Genomic DNA, 18,174 nt, shown 5'->3' with positions numbered 1-18,174 from the left:
ATCACATTAGATCATTGACACAGGGTCGGGTTACAAAATTGTGGGATAAAAATTTAAAAAAAAAAAGAAAATGCAAAATTGCGGTGTCCGTGATGACCTGTGATCAAGACTGTCAAAGTGCTAACATTTCAAGTGTCTATAAAGAGAAATTAAGATGGAAAATAAGGAATCTATTGAGAGCAGAATACCCCATGATTGAAGTACACAAGACATAATGTATATAGCCAAATTTGCAAGCTTGTGTAATACTTAACAGTAACACTACGGTAAATGGCCAGTAGACACTTTAAATTGAGTTTTGCTTTGCTTCAAGCAAAGTAAATTATTATTTCAGATAAGGGAGACATGCATTACATACGTGGAATTCTAAAACTGAAGTAGTGTCTTCTTAGCCTTTGCCTGTTTGCTGTCTGAGCAAAGAGTTGTGGAGAAATTGGGGGCAGAGGTTTGTGTCCTGGTTCGTCTTAGCTCTGATCTTGTGTAAATAAGGGATGCTACATTACTTGTGGTATATTACAGCTCTGGATGTACAGTAGGGACACAAAAGTTGGAGCGCCTCTCAGCTCAACTAGGGCAGGATCAAAGAAGTCAGTCAACCAAGACTTAGCTGAACCCAGACTTTACTCAACCAACCACACCCGCTAATCTCTACTGCACCATGGGAGAAGAACACAAAGGCCAGATGCAAACCTATCTATTTTAATGAACATCTAACATACAACCGGGTCAAGAAAAGAAAGAGGTCTTTGTCTAATTGCTACAACCCTATGTAGCAGAGTGGCTCAGAGCCTCTGCCTGATGGCCTCAAAAGTCTAATATCTCCCCTGGTCCAGAGGGATATCCCTTTGGTCTAGTGGTTAAGATGTTGGACTTTCACGCAGGAGGCCCGAGTTTGAATCCCGGGCGTTACACCTACAACATTTGACTTGTGATGCATTGTTACAGTAGTGTAACTGTATATATTACCCATGTAATGTAATTTGTGTGACACATCACACACACACACACACACACACACACACACACACACACACACACATATATATATTAGTGGTGGACATAGATTATTATTTTTTATCTAGATTAATCTCACTGCAATCCTGGCGTTAATCTAGATTAAAATGGCTCATTTGAACTCTGCCGAAGGCATTCAAAATATGTGTGTGCTACCTAAATAATGACCATTTAGACCAGGATCCCTAATTATGGATATTAACAATACAACTAGCCTATTAATACCTTTTATATTTCATATTGTGAGTTTGTAGAACTGTTCAGTGGTCCTTGACATGAAAATGTTTGAGAACCACTGCTCTAAAACAACATTGGACAATGATGTTTGACAGTCAGCACTATAGTTGCTTATTCTAGATTTATTTTCGGACTTTTTCGGATTTTCTGACGTGATCTGGCCTGTTAACATTTTCATAGACCTTGTTGCTTGTTTCCCTCTCACAGTCACCCTGGTCAAAGCGGTGTTGTGGTTCCGTGGCTGTGATGCATGTATGATTAATTTAGCTTAACACAACAGCTAGGAGGATGCAGCAGGCTGCTGCCGTCATGTTTAACAGTATTTTGCGCAATGTATGTCCCAGAATTTATGGATATGGACTTATGGATCCATCGCTGCCTCTTTCTTTAGTAGAAGTAGAAATGTAACGTGTTGCTGACTGTTTACCGTCCCTCTCACAGACTACACAGAGTGCACTGTATCCGTGCAGTCGCAGTGCTCCGCCTGGACCGCCTCCTCTCGCACGCGCGCACGCGCGCACGCACGCACACACGCACGCACGCACGCACGCACGCACGCACACACGCACGCACGCACACACACACCGCCTCCTGGCCGCTGCAGACCCAGAGGCTCTGTGCAGAGTGAGACCCAGCTCCCAGACCCAACTTTGAGAATAGATTAACGGCGATATTTTTTTTATCACGCGATAAGAGTCTCGCGTTAACGCAGCACGTTAACGCCGATAACAGCCCAGCAGTAACATGACATCAATCCAAATGTCTCAATGCATGGCAACATAATGTGACTTTTACATCCCCATTATGATGATGATGATGATGATTATTATTTTTATATAAACAGTTGCTATTGATGTTTTTGTAAAATATCAGTTGAGATTTCAGTAGAATAGCTCTAAAAGGTAATGGTGCACACTGCACAGTGGGAGGTCACTTATCCGAGACAGATATTCAAAATGTGCTTTTAACTCATTTTGGGCGGGAACCCTTCTTGGTGTTTTAAAGCATTATGTTATGCTTTAGCTATTTTAGAAAAATCGTGAAAATGTGGTGCAAATCTTTGAATATATATTCTTTCAGAGTGAGCGTTTTTAACTCAAATCTTTGCTTCTGGGGGGGTCCCTAGAACAACATATTTTCAGATGGCGGCCGGCGGCCAAATACATATAATCTTGGGGGTCCTTGACATGAAAATGTTTGAGAACGACTGACATAGAATCATGGCTTTTTCAAAAAACTGTTTTAGAAGGCATTTGTAGAATCGACGTCAGGTCTAAATGGATTAAGCAAAGAGCCCTGCATGGCAGCTGCTTGGACACATTTTACTCTAGGGAAAAATGTGCACTTTACTGAGTTATTGGCCTTTTATGGATCATCCACTGTTGTAATGAAGCAGTTTTTATCAGTTGTGCAGTGCTCCACATCATTCAATCTGTCTTCATTTCCCACTGCCACACGTGCACGCGCACACGCGCACACGTGCATGCGCACGCACACACACACACACGCACACACACACACACACACACACACACACACACACACACACACACACACACACACACGCACACGCACGCACACGCACACACAAACACACACACGAATTACAGTAGGACATCTATGTAATTCTCTGATTAGTGTAATTTGAGTTATGTTCAAAAAGGGTAGGCGCAATAAGCCTCTGCTTCTGCCTTCACCTTTTCGGTACCACTAGTTATTAGTGGATATTAATGTATGTATGTCTGTATGTAATCATTTTTCCTGTACGGACCGAAATAAAATCTATCTACCTACCTATGTACATACTGTGTACATTATTTTTGTATATTATGGTTAACATACTGAATATCACCTGTTGGCCCACAACAGATTGATCCCTGAATGAGATTTGAGAATCTAACTAAGTGTAACTAAGCTTAATTTACAGTATACTCTGTTGACCAAAAAATGCTGATATACTGTACAAGCTCATTCTCGCAATTGACAATTAAGTATAAATCGGGCTTTGAGTTACAGTAAGGTTACACTTCAGCTGTTGATCTTTGCTCTACATCTGCTGGACTGGAATAAGATCAGGCTCTAAGTGTCTATGGGAAACTACAAAAAATACAGAGAGATAGGGAGAATAAATCCATGAGCAAGATGACGGCACATTCAGACATCCAAAGATTTAACACTATCGTCAGGATTATTAAATAATGCATCAAAACCCACAGGCCTCCAGGGAATGGTGTCAGTAATCAGAAAGAAGAGTTAGGGATTTCTTAATAGGGTCCCCTATAAATAACCGGGGACTGAAAATGAGGCCGTGTGAAGTTGATGAAGGATGGATTCAAACCCCACAAGGTGGAGAGCTCTCAAAGCCTGAGGGATGGCCATGGTGGGATGTTCAGTTGACCATGTTGGTGTGGGACTTGTGATCGTTCGGGGACTTTGATCATTGTAAAATATACAGTATATTTTTCAAACATGCATGTTAGTTTCTAGATGTTATGAGTGTGAGATAAAATGTTCATAACCAAAATCAGGGGTCACTCTCTCTCCCCACCTGGTCAGTGTTTTCATCTCACTGGTCAGGGCTAGGGTATGGATTGATTTCACAAAGAAATGAAAAACCTGGACAACTTTGTGTAACAATGGTGCTACAATGATGTAATCTGTTCAGTTGAGGATGAGATTTAATGTTTTGGTTAGATTTTTGGGTAAAATTGCCCCTGTTTAATAACACGTGGTGTTTGTTGTTTTATAGTTTATAAATAAAGGGTTTTATAAAAAGTCTAAAAAGTCTCCATTATGTTAAATGATGTGACAGTGATGATACGTGATGATTTATCCGGTTGTTATGGATAAATGTTAGAATTGTACTGTGATTATAAACTCTCTTACCATCAAACTTTTTATGTCTTGAGACAAATGTAGTCCTCATGTTGTGGCTGATCTCCTCAACTAAATTCTCAAATTCCAGCTTGCTCTGCTGGCTGAGTGTGTCCTCCATCTCGGATGTGCAGCAGGTGTATCCCTGAGGACATACACGCAGGTGTTCACCTAGGTTGGGAGAGAGAGAGAGAGATGGAGAGAAAGCTTTTTACATGCAATAGCAATGGAGCCGTGCACTGCCACAGGAGTGTGGGTTTCAAAAGGCTGAGCCGAGCGTTTGATCGAGGCTCTTCTGTGATTTTGTTCCTCCCATCGCTGAAGCTATCAAAGGGAGGCAGACCGGAACAAATGGGGAAGGTTCACATTTTGTCAGCTCGATGCTGTCATGTGAAACAGAGTGTAACTTTACCAGAGCTGGGCGTGCGTACATGAAGTATTCCATGTAGGGCTTTCTATAAATATGTCATTGTCAAAAAGAATTTAGATAATGGCAATCAGGCAGCTTCTGCTAACCGCTTTGAGGGCAGATGTATATTAATAAATAAAATATTATGAATACCATGAGCTCATATGGAATGTGATAACTGACAACAGAGGTCTATACTGTACATTATACATAAACCTATAGTTCACTGTTGTAGTGAGCATCAGGATGCATCCCAGGAAGATTTTCCACGTTATGAGTTAATGGGGCTGCGGTGGCTCAGGAGGTAGAGCAGCCACTTGGGAATCGGAAGGTTCCTGGTTTGATCCCCCAGCTCACCACTGGGATACTGTCGAAGAAATTTGCATAATTCTTTTGAATGAAAAATAAGCATTATCAAAAGATAATGATTATACAAGCAAGATATTCACCGCAGGCCACCTCTTTCAGTGATGTGTTTGTTTTGTGCAACTTTCATCTAACATTGTTAAAAACATTTTGTTGCAAATTTAAAGACATCATGAATTGGCTTTATTGCTAACATTTTTGCTCAGAAACAGAGGTGTGATTTTCAATGTGTCAGCCGATGGTCCCATTCCCTCTGGGCTATGGGATCCCTGGACTACACACACTGCACGGAACAGAGAGTGCATATCGCTGAGGGGAGCAATTCTACACTTATGTGCTTATTTCTCACCTCCAATGTTTTCAGATGCATGTTTTAATGTACAGTTTAAGTTTAAAACAAGTAATGGCATCTTCTCGAGTTAGATAAGGAACACAATGTCTCCACTAATTAAGATAAGGTGTGATTGATTGGTAGAACAGCTATGGAAATCAAACAGGTGAATGCAATCAATATAATAATATTTTTATATTCATTCATAAGGGTCTATCATGTTTGCCTTTACAGGCCTACTGTACGGACTTTTGACACATTTTATTTTTACATATGCTGTAAAAGTGTGAAATTTCACATCTTTAACAAATAAGAAATATGCTAGTGAATAAAAATGATAATGGTTTGTAGTCATGAGAAGCTTTTTATTTTGCCAGATATGTTCACATACAAGGTCATGTTCACTGACTTATGAAAGTGGAATATATTTGCTTACAGTTTGGCAAAATAGTAGCCAAAATAACTAGTAGTTTGTTATTCAGAATTATAAACAACTGGAACTAATCCAATACTAATCCATATACTCTACTGTATGTCTCTCCAGCTTTTTATTAAACAGAAAATGCATTTTCAGGTTGGGATACCAATTTTATCCAATGAGGATAGAGAACTCAGTCAGGATACAGATTAAACAAGTAGAATTGTAAGTGATCAAATAAGTCACAAAGAAATGAGCAGACAATTTGGAACTCGAACATTATAAAGAATTAAGCTGATAAATGGCTACTTTATTTTTTTTATTTGTCATCTTGTGATCTCGAATTACTAATTTGTTATCTTGTGATCTCGAATTAGTAACTCGTGGTCTCGAAATACTATTTCGTGCTCTCGCATTACTAATTCGTTATCTCGTGATCTCAAATAAAAAATAAAAAATAAATATATATCTTTCTCAATGGCCACTCCAGGGCTCCGTAGAGAACAGCCACAACTGTATCAACGTATAAAAGTCCCCGTCAGCCGATTGGTTATGCCACTATAGCATGCTGAGTGCTACTGTGGGTTCTTGCTGACACAATAAGACTGTTTTGTAATTAAACCGTCTGCATTTTATTGACCACACATTAGTTCACATTGGTGCATAAAGTCTGCTACGCGTAGCTGAGCCTTGCTTTGTCTGCTGCTTGCTATGCGTTTAAATCAAATCAAAGTCCTTTATAACTTTGCACCATTGAGCCAGCTCTCTTCCTCTGCTGGTTCTCTCTGGTGGTGTGCTCAACAAAAAAAGACAAAAGACAAAGTCGGATGCAAAAGGCATATATACACGCGCGCGCGCGCACGCACGCACACACACATTAAAAAAAGATTTGTTTCATTATTTATCTATTAATGGGTAGTGCAGTTCACATTGGTTGAGTCAGGCCTTTATATTTCAACATTTACATTGTTGTAATGAAATATAAGACGAGTTGTTACTATGATTGGATGCTTTTTCAGCCCTTGGTGATATCACTATTACAACCTAATTTCCCTGGGCACAAACTGGCAAACTTACTCAATCTGACATAATGACAGTCTCATGTTTACTGACCTCAAATGCAGACAAATACTCATATGGTCATTATCAAACAACATTACAGAATGAATCATTCCAGTGGAGATGTGACTGTTCTCTCTCAAGAGCCAAAACGGAAAATACTGTCTAATATATAAATATTGTCTAATTGCAGACTGCGCTACACTGGACCGTTTTAATTGGAATGCACTCTGATCGCTGCATGAGCCACACAGGAAAATCCTCAGAGTGTTCAAATGAAAGCTCAGAATCAGAAACACTCAGAATGTTACTGTGTAGGAACAAAGTTTTAATGGAGTCTAGTTTTAAATTGTATGCATGCCAGGCTAGGTTGCCTACCCAGGGCTTTGTTTTGAGCCGTTACAGTGCCACCATGAGGCCGAGTTGAAACATTTGTGGTGGCAGATCTTATTGGCAAACTTTCACCCCAATATTACACTGTGTACATGATTTGTGGTATTTTGCGGTGCCCGTGATTACCTGTTCACAGACGGACAGACAGACAGACAGACTCACACGAGTGAAAACATAATCCCTTGCCTTTGGCCATTCTGGCCTGCTGGCTGGGGCTGGCGCTGTGTTGTACGATATGAATGCCACTACAGTAAGTGCCTCTATGGAGGTAAAAGCTGAAGATCTGAAGGGTTTTGAAATGTTTGTGCGTACTCGCTGGCACTCTGAATTGTGCTAAATCCTTAATCAGTCCACAGAGAGGCAGATTTACCATGCAATGGTAATGAGCTGCACCATCAACAGTTCAATGCAAACCCCACAGTCCCTTGTGTACTGACTATACCACATGCTGTCAGCTGTAGCCACCATGACCAGAAGCCTCCAGACATGAAAGTAAAGCAAAGTATTGCATCAGATTTCTGTTTAGTTTATTTTATTTTATTAAAGTAGGCCTGGGCCATGGCTCAGTGATCCAGGCACCTTGGCTGGTAATCCAGTCTGGCAGTGTGCCGCGGGTTCGACTCCCGATCCCCTGCATGTCTTCCCCCCATCTCTCTCCCCATTTCCTGTCAGCCTACTGTCTGTCCCTCCATAAAAAAATATATATATAAAATAAAAAGATGAAAGCCAAAAAAAATGGGTTAAAGTAGCACTTTAGAGCTGACATTTTGCAATCTTGAAACAAAGCCTATATCACCACCTACAGTATATAGGCCATGGGCCAAGTCCCTCTATCTGCTTTAGTTTTTGCTCGATCCCCTGCGAGGATTCTTCTTTTGTAATGTGTCATTAATTGTTTATGCACATCCAACCTCAAAAGTTGCAGCAGAACAATATAACACAAAACTGGCAACACGATGCAAGTATAAACCAATCAAAGCTTGCGTACGTTATTGTGGACTTCAGTTGGCCCATCATGTTCTTTGTAATACGGGGAAAGGGAACCAGGAAATGAACAGCATTTGTTTTGTGATTGTGTTTTTTTGTGAGAATTTGATAGAATGGATGCAGACTATTAATTGAATGAGCCGTGTTGATGACTGCACTCACTACAGGCAACAGCAGGATGGTTTACAGATACAAATTATTTAATGTTTTAAGAACAGCTGCAAATGCTTAATATACTATTAAACAGTTGGCCAATCAAAAATGCAACCATTTAGATATAATATTGGCTTTTATTGATTCCCAGTCATATCTGTTCAGATCTCTAGTCACTGTGCATCTGTTGCCACAAGTTTAATTTGATGTTTAGATTGTTTTGTTATGGTTGATGATTTGTTTGTTCTTTCTCTCTTGAAAAGTTTTAAGCTCAAGTCAGCAGTTGTTAATGTATTAAGTTGGGGCGAGTTGGGTTAAATGAGAGTTGAGCCAGAAGGCAAAGCTCTCTGTCTTCCGAGCAATCTTCGTTCCTATACTCTCACCTATGGTCATGAAGTGTTCCTACTCTCACCTATGGTCATGAAGTGTTCCTACTCTCACCTATGATCATGAAGTGTGGGTCATGACCGAAAGAATAAGGTCGCGATTGCGAATACAAGCGGCCGAAATGAGTTTTCTTCGACGGGTGGCTGGCATCTCCCTTAGAGATAGCATTTGAAGTTCAGTCACACGAGAGAGACTCAGAGTAGAGTAACCCACACATAGAGTAACTTGGCCCCTGGGGTGTGAGTATTGTCATGGCAGACCCCAGGACAGTGTTTGTGCCAAGTTTGGTTTGTATTGGAGCAATGGTGTACCTGTAGCACACAGAAGCCCCTAATGTGGCTATTATTTGGTCTACTGGTTACCATACACTATTGAATCAGTGCTTTGAAGTCCTGATTTGTAGTTTTAACCTAAGTGTACTGTATTTGATACAAACATTTTGTTTTTGGGCTACCTGTGAAATGTGCTCTTTGTTGGTGAAGAGAATGCAACTGTAATTCTCAAGTTGCAATATTAACATTGGTGGGCACATCTTGGTCTCAGTTGCATTTGTACAATACACACATCCATTCACTAAAAAACAGGTGCTGGGCTGAGGTCAGTCTGCACACTGGGTCATGCTCCAAATCTTAAAAATGCATTGGTTCCTTTCCTTTACACACATCATTGGATACACGTACGTGTCCTGCAGCAGTAATAAAACTGGGCTTTAAATATCACTATATTAGTGAGCGAGGACTTGGGCCCAACTCTGGTGTGTTACTGTACTCTAACTGAGGGCCTCTATTTCAGGACTTCCTAAAAGATTAATTTGGTGTCTCCCCAGGACCTAAACTTTACAAAAATGAATTATGAATTTAACAGTTTTCTGAAAAACCTATGTTGGTATATCGTTGCTGTCGGGCAGAAACTAATATTTCAAGACCCACAGAAAAATGTATTTTTATAAATCCTAACATTAGACTGGAACGACAGGGTTTTTATAGACCATGTAATTTCCGTATGTACAGTACTATTCTTCAGAAGTCCTAGGATGACTCACAGGTTGCAGAAGAGCGCCCAACAGGCAGGGGTGGCCCAACGGATTGCGGAGCGGTCTTGATACCGGAACGTCGCCAGTTCGAATCAGCGGTCCTACACGTTAAAATTACCACCGCTGAAGTGCCCTTGAGCAAGGCATTGAACCACTACCATGAAATGTTCTATGAGCAGGGCCTGGCTGGAAACAAGTTCTTGAGCTTAGCCCAGATACCCTGGGTAAATATAGTAACTTTGCTTTGCTTTGCTTATTGTAAACACTGAAAAACCAAATGACGAAATATAGGGGTATAACGATATAGTAACTGCATCCAAAAAAGCGATTTTAATTTCAAGAATCGAAGTATATCGTAAATGAAAACTGCAACATTGACTATGTTTCGTATCGTATCGTTTTGCAATGCAAATAATCGGTATTGAATCGTTTTGCTAAGCAGATAATCAATTGTATTAATACTACATTTTTGTGCGTAGTATTTAGCAATTTTTAGAAGAAAAAAGAAAAAGAGGGGTTTAATTACTTAGTTTAAAATAAAGGCAATGTATTTTAAACAGTTACTGTATCGATTTCAAATCATTGAATCGTATCGGATCGCCATAATGAACCAATATCGCCCATGTATCGTATCGTCAACCATGTATCGTGATACGTATCGTATCGCTGTTAAAATGTTGCACCCCTAACGAAATCATGTCAATGGCAGGCTACACCCGATTCAAATGACAAATATATTTGTCAATGGCAGTTAATGATTAATGGATTAACCACTTTTGCCTAATTTAAAACAATATAGTGAAAATAGGCAATCTACAAGCTCACCATGATGTGGTGTGTTAAACTATTTTTTAAAGGTTTCTAAATGTATTGAATTGTTTAGATTTTTTATAGATTTGTGAAAATCTTTTGAAATCATTTTTGTAAAAAAGGGGGATATTACGACCCATACAAATTGTTACGTGTCCCATTGTTTAGGAAACATTGTTCTAACAGTGCGTTTTAACAGAGGGCGAGCATCGGCCGACTTTTCGGGCAACGTTCCTCCGTCCACTTTTCGACTATCGGCCATTCGCCTGCTATCGCCGGTACTCACCGGGTCCCATAGACAAATAATGCACTTCCGCACTATTTTTTACAATACATTTAATTTATAATGCACTTTACATTCCACGGAATCTCAAAGTGCTACAGTAGGCAGAGCATAAAATTAGGAAAACATCACACCGTTAAAACTTCACACAATTTAAAAACAGGGGAAAGCCTTGTGAAAGAGGTAAGTATATACCTCTTTCAAGTATATACCTGGATTCAGGCTTTCCCCTGAATCCATTGATCCACTTGACCTATGCCCCCCTTGTTCCAAATTGTTTTGTCTCCCTTAATGTTTTTAAATTGTGTGATGTTTTAACGGTGTGATGTTTTCTTAATTTTATGCTCTGCCTACTGTAGCACTTTGAGATTCTGTGGAATGTAAAGTGCACTATGTATATGTATTATATATATATATACAGTATAATGAGTATATATATACACAGTATATATATATATATATATATATAATTATATTATACCACAACAACCACAGCATTATCATAGGCACGCACGCACGCACGCACGCACGCACGCACGCACGCACGCACGCACGCACGCACGCACGCACACACACACACACACACACACACACACACACACACACACACACACACACACACACACACACACACACACACACACACACACACCGCAAGCCTGAATATCTGAGGATTTTCCAGAGTTCACTCAACAATACAATGTGTTAATTGAAGCCTATAGCCAAATGACTTCTGCGGTAGTGATAGACACGAGTCATATAACTAGAGGCAGGCTTTCTCTTTATGTCTCAATCTGATCCAACTAGTTTGACCTTGCAGCTGCATCATTTAGATGTGCTTGAGCACAGATGGCAGGAGGCACTCCTGCACATATTTCCTCATCTTAAAGAATGAGCTGATCGGAGTTTTAGATGTGTGCAATTACACAAGGCAAGATAATTGGGGATGAACAGTAATCTTCTTGGGGGATTTTACAGTGAAATGTTCTGGCGTTAGCTCAAATGTTTCCCAATAAAAAATAAGTGAGGCATGAGAAACACTGTGCATGTAATGAATGCTATCGCATATGCATTCTTTTTCTTTGTTACATAGATGTGTTTGATCGTTCTGGACCATTATCTCCACAAACGTAAAAACATGATTGGAGCCTAGCATTGTAATTTGGTAAAATTGCTGACAATACTACTACAGTAGGCCAACATTCTGCGGAATGGGTAAAAGAAAGACGTTGAGGCCTGATTTATATAGTTGCGTGTCAGTGTCGCACACCAAAAATAGCTGATCTACAAGCTCACAATGCGTTGCAACATGATGCATTGTGAGCTAGATTTCCGACACCAACGCACACCTACTCAAGTATAAATCACCCTAGAGACAATGCGCGCTTAACTCATGCAATCAGTCAAGCAGACACAGTTCCTTTCAGAGAATTCTCCAATCCATTATAATTAGCAGTGTGAGGTTCTAATTTGTGGGTCTGACATATGGTATGTCTGCTCTCAAGAGAGATATCAGTATTTTTCCACATTACATTATTAATAAATGTCAGACCAGTCTTAAAGAGCTTATTCATTATGTCCATTTTCTATAATCACACATCTAAATTTAGTTTCAAAGTGTTTCAGTTGAAGAACCTTTTTGCTACTAATGCAATAATTAGGGTTGCCCCATAAGAATCTCACATGAAACAAATTTCAATTAATATAATTATGCATAACAATAACTAGAAATGCACTCTGTCGAGCTGCCAACTTGCATTGCACACAAGTAGGCCATGCATGGCCTACACAAGGCAAGTGTCTTGAATGCAATGCAGTAAGGGCATGTGTCAACCCCGCCCGCTAACCTCCGCCTCACCCCCTCCTGGTGCTGCAGCCATCTTGGACAATATAAACAAATGGGAGAGGGGTGGGGCCGAGATAGACCATTATTGGGAGAAAAGCTGTCACAGTCTTTTTCAAATTGTCCATGTAACGTTTATGTGTACGTTTACAAATAGTGTGTCTGATAAATCAGAAATGACTACTTAGAGCAATGGTAATAATAAATGCATATTATGGTTCTAATGAATGGGCCACAGATTGTGCACCATCAACACAACCTGTAATGGAAAAAGACGCCTGAGGGCGAGAAGCGTGGATGGGGAAGGATCAAGATATGGAATGTCAGAACAGGTCAGCTCCATATATGGAGATCTAAGGGTTTGAGGTCAGATGTAGAGTAGAGGCCAATGTTGATGACATCAGGGATCTCCATATATGGGCTTAATATTGATGATGATGATGTCACGTGATGTCACGTGCTCCATCCCTGATGATAATGGTAAATGGTGCATTACCAAGGCGCTTTACATAGATTGTGCATTACATTCACCCATTCATACACCGATTGCGGCGGAAGCCATGCAAGGTACCAACCAGCACATCGGGAGCAATTTGGGGTTCAGTGTCTTGCCCAAGGACACTTCGACATGTAGACAGGAGGAGCCGGGATTCGAACCGCCGACCCACGGATCATTGGACGACCTGCTCTACCTCCTGAGCCACAGTCGCCATGATGTCACGTGATGTCACGTGCCCGACAAACCAACACACACACTGACGGGAAATGCACAATTCCATAGTTAACTGGTCACTTTCAGTATGCTGATGCAACTTTTTGACTAGCATATTTTACATTGCAGTACTCACTTTTAATAGCAGGCTTTGATGTGTGAAAAATACCTTGTTTTTTGGTCAAAACATGTTCATTATTGTAACCACATCATTTTAACCTCATCACTCTTGCTTTTTGGAGTGCAAAAATGCTAAAGCTGCTTCTGTGATCCAGTGTTTTCCCCACTACATTCCACTGATGAAACCTTGAAAAACATGCCATGATTTCTGTGTTGTCCGTTTATTTCAGTAACTTTGTCCTTTGTCCTTTTGAACACCATTCATAGACCACTGTTATATTCCAAACAAACAATCTAGCCAGTAGCCAGTATCTATGATGATGACCCTACATTGAATATGTTGGAAAAAAATACACTTGAACTAAATGCAATACTACAAAAGAGCTGGTGCTCTGAAGTGTCTGAAAACAAAATAATGATTTTGGGCTTCAAACATGCTTTGAAGCCCAAAATGTGTGCCTCTCACTATGAAAGGGGTAGCAAAACAGAGAAGGTTTACATAAGCCAAGCTGCTAGTCATCACAGTTAATGGACTTCTTTCATGGTCAAGCCACATCAATATTGGTCACCGAGATGGCAGAGGAGCATCCATCATTCGAAGGTGCTGTTTCTTCTTAACATGATATAATAACTAAACAAGTTATGAAATCGTTGATTCTCTCCCACGTTTGACTACTGTCCAATAATGTTGGCTGGTGCAGCAAAACCAGTTAAAAAAAGATCCAACTATTTCCAAATAGAACCAGACTCCTTGCTCTCCATCACTTGATGAAAGACAGCGTGAAGAGGATGTATGATAGTCTCTCACAGATGAGAGGAGAGGAGAGACCAGCATGTTGCCTGGGTCCAATCTTTCAGAGACACCTGTGCTTTGACAAACCCATCATTCTAGTATTTGCAAGAATATTTCAGTTTAGGTCACTGAACAAAGTTCCTTGGTGTGATTAGTAGTTTACATTACTCATTACTGTAGTGTACGCTGTTATTATGCTCTATTGTATGCATGACTGGTTGACTATAATATAACAAGGTCTTCAACAGGGGGTCCTCAGAGTTACTATAGGGGGGGGGGGGGGGGGGGGGGGTGGTTGCCAAATCTTTGTGTTATGATATTTTTGAGGGGCCCCTCCTACATCCAGCTTTTAGTGTTCACAAACTTTGTCCTACACAAACATTAAATTCCCATTGACAATGAATGGAAAATGTTACTTCATAGTGTCGGAGCAAATAGACATACATAGTGTCTATTTTATGTCATGATGATAAGAGCGCCCCTCACTTCACACAAGTGTGATTTTTTTTAACATTAACCACCACAAAAGCATATTTCAATGATTAAATAATTATTCTTTAAAAAATAAATTAATCCAAAAGTGTCATAAATTCTAAACATAAATCAAATACTTTTTTATATTCATCAATTCAAAACCAAACTAAAAATATATTGACTTGTGAGTGAACTAACTCAAAGCTTGTAGATCTGCCATTTTCGGTTAGCTCCTCCATCATTTACAGCAGAGCATGTTCGCAGGTGCATTTCACAACATTTACACAACCAACCAACCAAACCATTGACAACAAACCTAACCTATGACACTTATCTCACCGCTGAGTAGGGATGGAGCTCGATAACCGAAAGATTCCGAAGACAAGGTTATTGAGTACCCGTTATCAATACGATTTGGGCTTATCAAGCCTGTTATCGAGCATAGCGGCCCATGACGTCATGTTTAAACAATCAAGACAAGAGGCGATCAAGATAATCATGTATTGATACCTGCCAACCGAGTAAACAACATTACGTGTTTAAAGTCACTGTCTGTACACATACAGTATTAACCAGTTAACAGTTCCTTTAATATTATTTTATTGGTAAAAAGGTCAATTGCCATCCGTTTGTAAGAAAAGTACTGTAGTTGAAGGCCCTAGTAAAATATACTGGTTCTGTTCAGAATTTATTATCTCCCATCTTTCCACAACATAATAGAAAATGCTCGATAGTGGGCTCGATAAGAACCCGGCTCGATAAGCCTGATCGATAAGGTGATCGTTATCAATAAAAAATAACGAGCTCCATCCCAACCGCTGAGTAGCAATTTAATTGAGGAGGAGTATGATCAGTAGTACAGGAGTAGGAGTTTGATCATCAAGATCAAACACAGCAGAAGAGCACGCTCCCCAAGTGCCAACAAAGATTCAAGCACTGGAGGAGTGGAAGTCTAGGAAGTGACATCATTTTTATACTGATCACATGATTGACAGATTGCCATGTTTGGTAGCCTACCTGGGTTACACATCCCTAATCTGAGAAGAACTTTAGCAAAGAATAGCAGTTCTACAAGTTCACAACGCCTCACAGCTTGTAGATCTGCTATTTATTTTACAAAGAGGTTTGGTGTAGAGTGAAAGGTCAGGTTTAAAGTATTGACATTAAATGTCTGAAAACACACATTAACATCAACACAGACAACACGTCATCGTGAGCGTGATGAAGTGGTAAAACCTGGAAGCGATCGAGTTAGCAATGGGTTCCCTTTCTAATACTTTTTTAGCAATGTTTTAATTTATTTTGAAAATAATATATGTGGTATTACAAACCAAGACTTACAATTTCGTTTTACCACATACATTCATAATATCTCATTCTCAACTGTGAGTTTTGAACCTGTGTGTGGTTTTAACTTACACTAATTGTGTGTTCAAATATAAAGATTATTTTGGTTTGTGAATATTATGAAGATGCATATCAGAATTAACTTCCATATTAGCCTAAGAAAGAGTTCACTAGACTAGAGCACGCTATACCTTAGTTTGACTCAATCTGATTTACCAGGAATCACTATTATGGATGAGAAAATACTGGAGCTTTTGGCAATATTACTTCTCACATCTCACAACTCTGCTTTGGACCAAGGAATCAAAATATGGGGTATAGACAAATTGGCATTCCAAGCACAGAAGCACACCCTGTTGCTACCAAGCTAGACTGTTCATTAATCGGTAGCGCTGTCAGAATTCCTCTTTGTATTCAGAGTCTCACCGTCTTTCACTTGTGGCTTATGGCCAAAGAGAAGTTGTTGCAAAGCACTGTAATATTCACAGTGGTTGCAATACCAAGCTAACTGGCAACTGTTTCATCAAGCTAGCTAGTTTTCAATTCTGACCCCCAATCCACCATAAACATTTAATCTGTATTCAATGAAGACAGTGGTTATTGGTGTAACATTGCACAAAAGTCTGATGTTTTGCCATCCTCGAATATACAGTATATGCCCTTGGCATTAATTCCTAATTATTTTGTTCTAAATCTTCTGTTAAGTGCACTCACGTGCGCACGCACGCACACGCACACGCGCATGCGCACACACACACATCATATGATACATTCTAATCTACTGTACCTACACCTGACAATGAATGTGCTTGTATTCAACAAAACTGTTAATCATGACGCACAGAGCATACTCTTGGGTTACAAGCTTACACACCAGACTACAGCACATGGCACACACTTGCCGTAAAAGAGGCTGTACTGAGCCAACTATAGCCAACTGGGTTTGCAAGATTGGGCATGCAAACTGCCTAAGTGCCATACACACAGAGGAGAGAGGATCTATATAACTATGTGAGCATCCACACCGAAGAACGATAACGTTCTGTAGTGGCACAAACGCGCTGTCTAGTCGAGCTGTGTCTGACTCTGAGCCCGGTCAGCCCACAGCCCACACAGAGAAGATAGATAGATAGATAGATAAATATATACTTTATTAATCCCAGAGGGGAAATGTAAGTGTTACAACAGCAACCAGCGTTACGCAGCGCCAAAAAGGAGAGAGAGCTCTCCATGGTGCTGAAAGACGCATAGAGTACATGGATAAACTGACTCTGATTATGAATTGTAAGGAGGTCAATGGTTTGGTCGGTTGGTTGTGTAAATGTTGTGAAATGCACCTGCAAGTTGTAGACTACCTGAGGCAAACAGCTAGTCTACCAGCTAGTGTTAGCTATTTATAAGTCTCCTTGGGCCCTATTATGCATGTCTTAAGTACCAGGTCTTATTACTTAACTTAAGACCTGGAGGCGTGATCAATGCCATTTGGCTATTCTGAGTGGCCAAACAGCATTGACCACGCCTCCAGGTCTTAAGTTAAGTCATAAGACCTGATACTTAAGACACGCATAATAGGGCCCTATATCTCCTAAAAAAACATTGGATGTTTGGGTCACGTTATTTCCGAATGTACGCTTCTATGGAAATTCTAGGATCACTCACAGGTTGCAGACACTGAAAACACCAGTATGCGTCAAAATGTGTCAATGGCAGTCAATGGGTTATTATACCCATTGACTGCCATTGACACATTTTGACGCATACTGGTGTTTTCAGTGTCTACAACCTGTGAGTGATCCTAGAATGTGTGTGTGTGTGTGTGTGTGTGTGTGTGTGTGTGTGTGTGTGTGTGTGTGTGTGTGTGTGTGTGTGTGTGTGTGTGTGTGTGTGTGTGTGTGTGTGTGTGTGTGTGTGTGTGTGTGAGTACAGTACACATACTATTTACCCAGGGTGTGCGTGTGTCTACGATGTGTAGCCATCCGTTACTACATGTGAAGGGCACAATACTGGGTTTAAAAACCTTGGTCATTGTGATAACACAAAAGCAGTGACACTGACTCATTGTGATAACACAATAACCAAGGACACAATATTGTGTCAGATAAACCTGAATGGAAATATGAATGGAAACCAG

At 40.2% G+C, this 18,174-nt stretch overlaps 1 protein-coding gene across 1 annotated transcript in view; it reads right to left on the bottom strand.

Annotated features, from left to right (window-relative positions):
• Nucleotides 1-18,174, bottom strand: part of LOC306920227 (glypican-6-like) — a gene marked incomplete at its 3' end in the record, with an annotated part of 183,621 nt that overhangs the window by 122,863 nt on the left and 42,584 nt on the right. The window contains exon 2 of the mRNA XM_079496915.1: nucleotides 4,138-4,296. Coding sequence (XP_079353041.1) covers nucleotides 4,138-4,296 — 159 coding nt within the window. The remainder of the gene's footprint in view (nucleotides 1-4,137; nucleotides 4,297-18,174) is intronic.

This window comes from Electrona antarctica (genome assembly GCF_951216825.1).
Source record: "Electrona antarctica genome assembly, chromosome: 3".
Classification (NCBI taxonomy): domain Eukaryota; kingdom Metazoa; phylum Chordata; class Actinopteri; order Myctophiformes; family Myctophidae; genus Electrona; species Electrona antarctica.
Note: the sequence above shows the minus strand (reverse complement) of the source record. Positions and strands in the feature narration are given on the sequence as shown.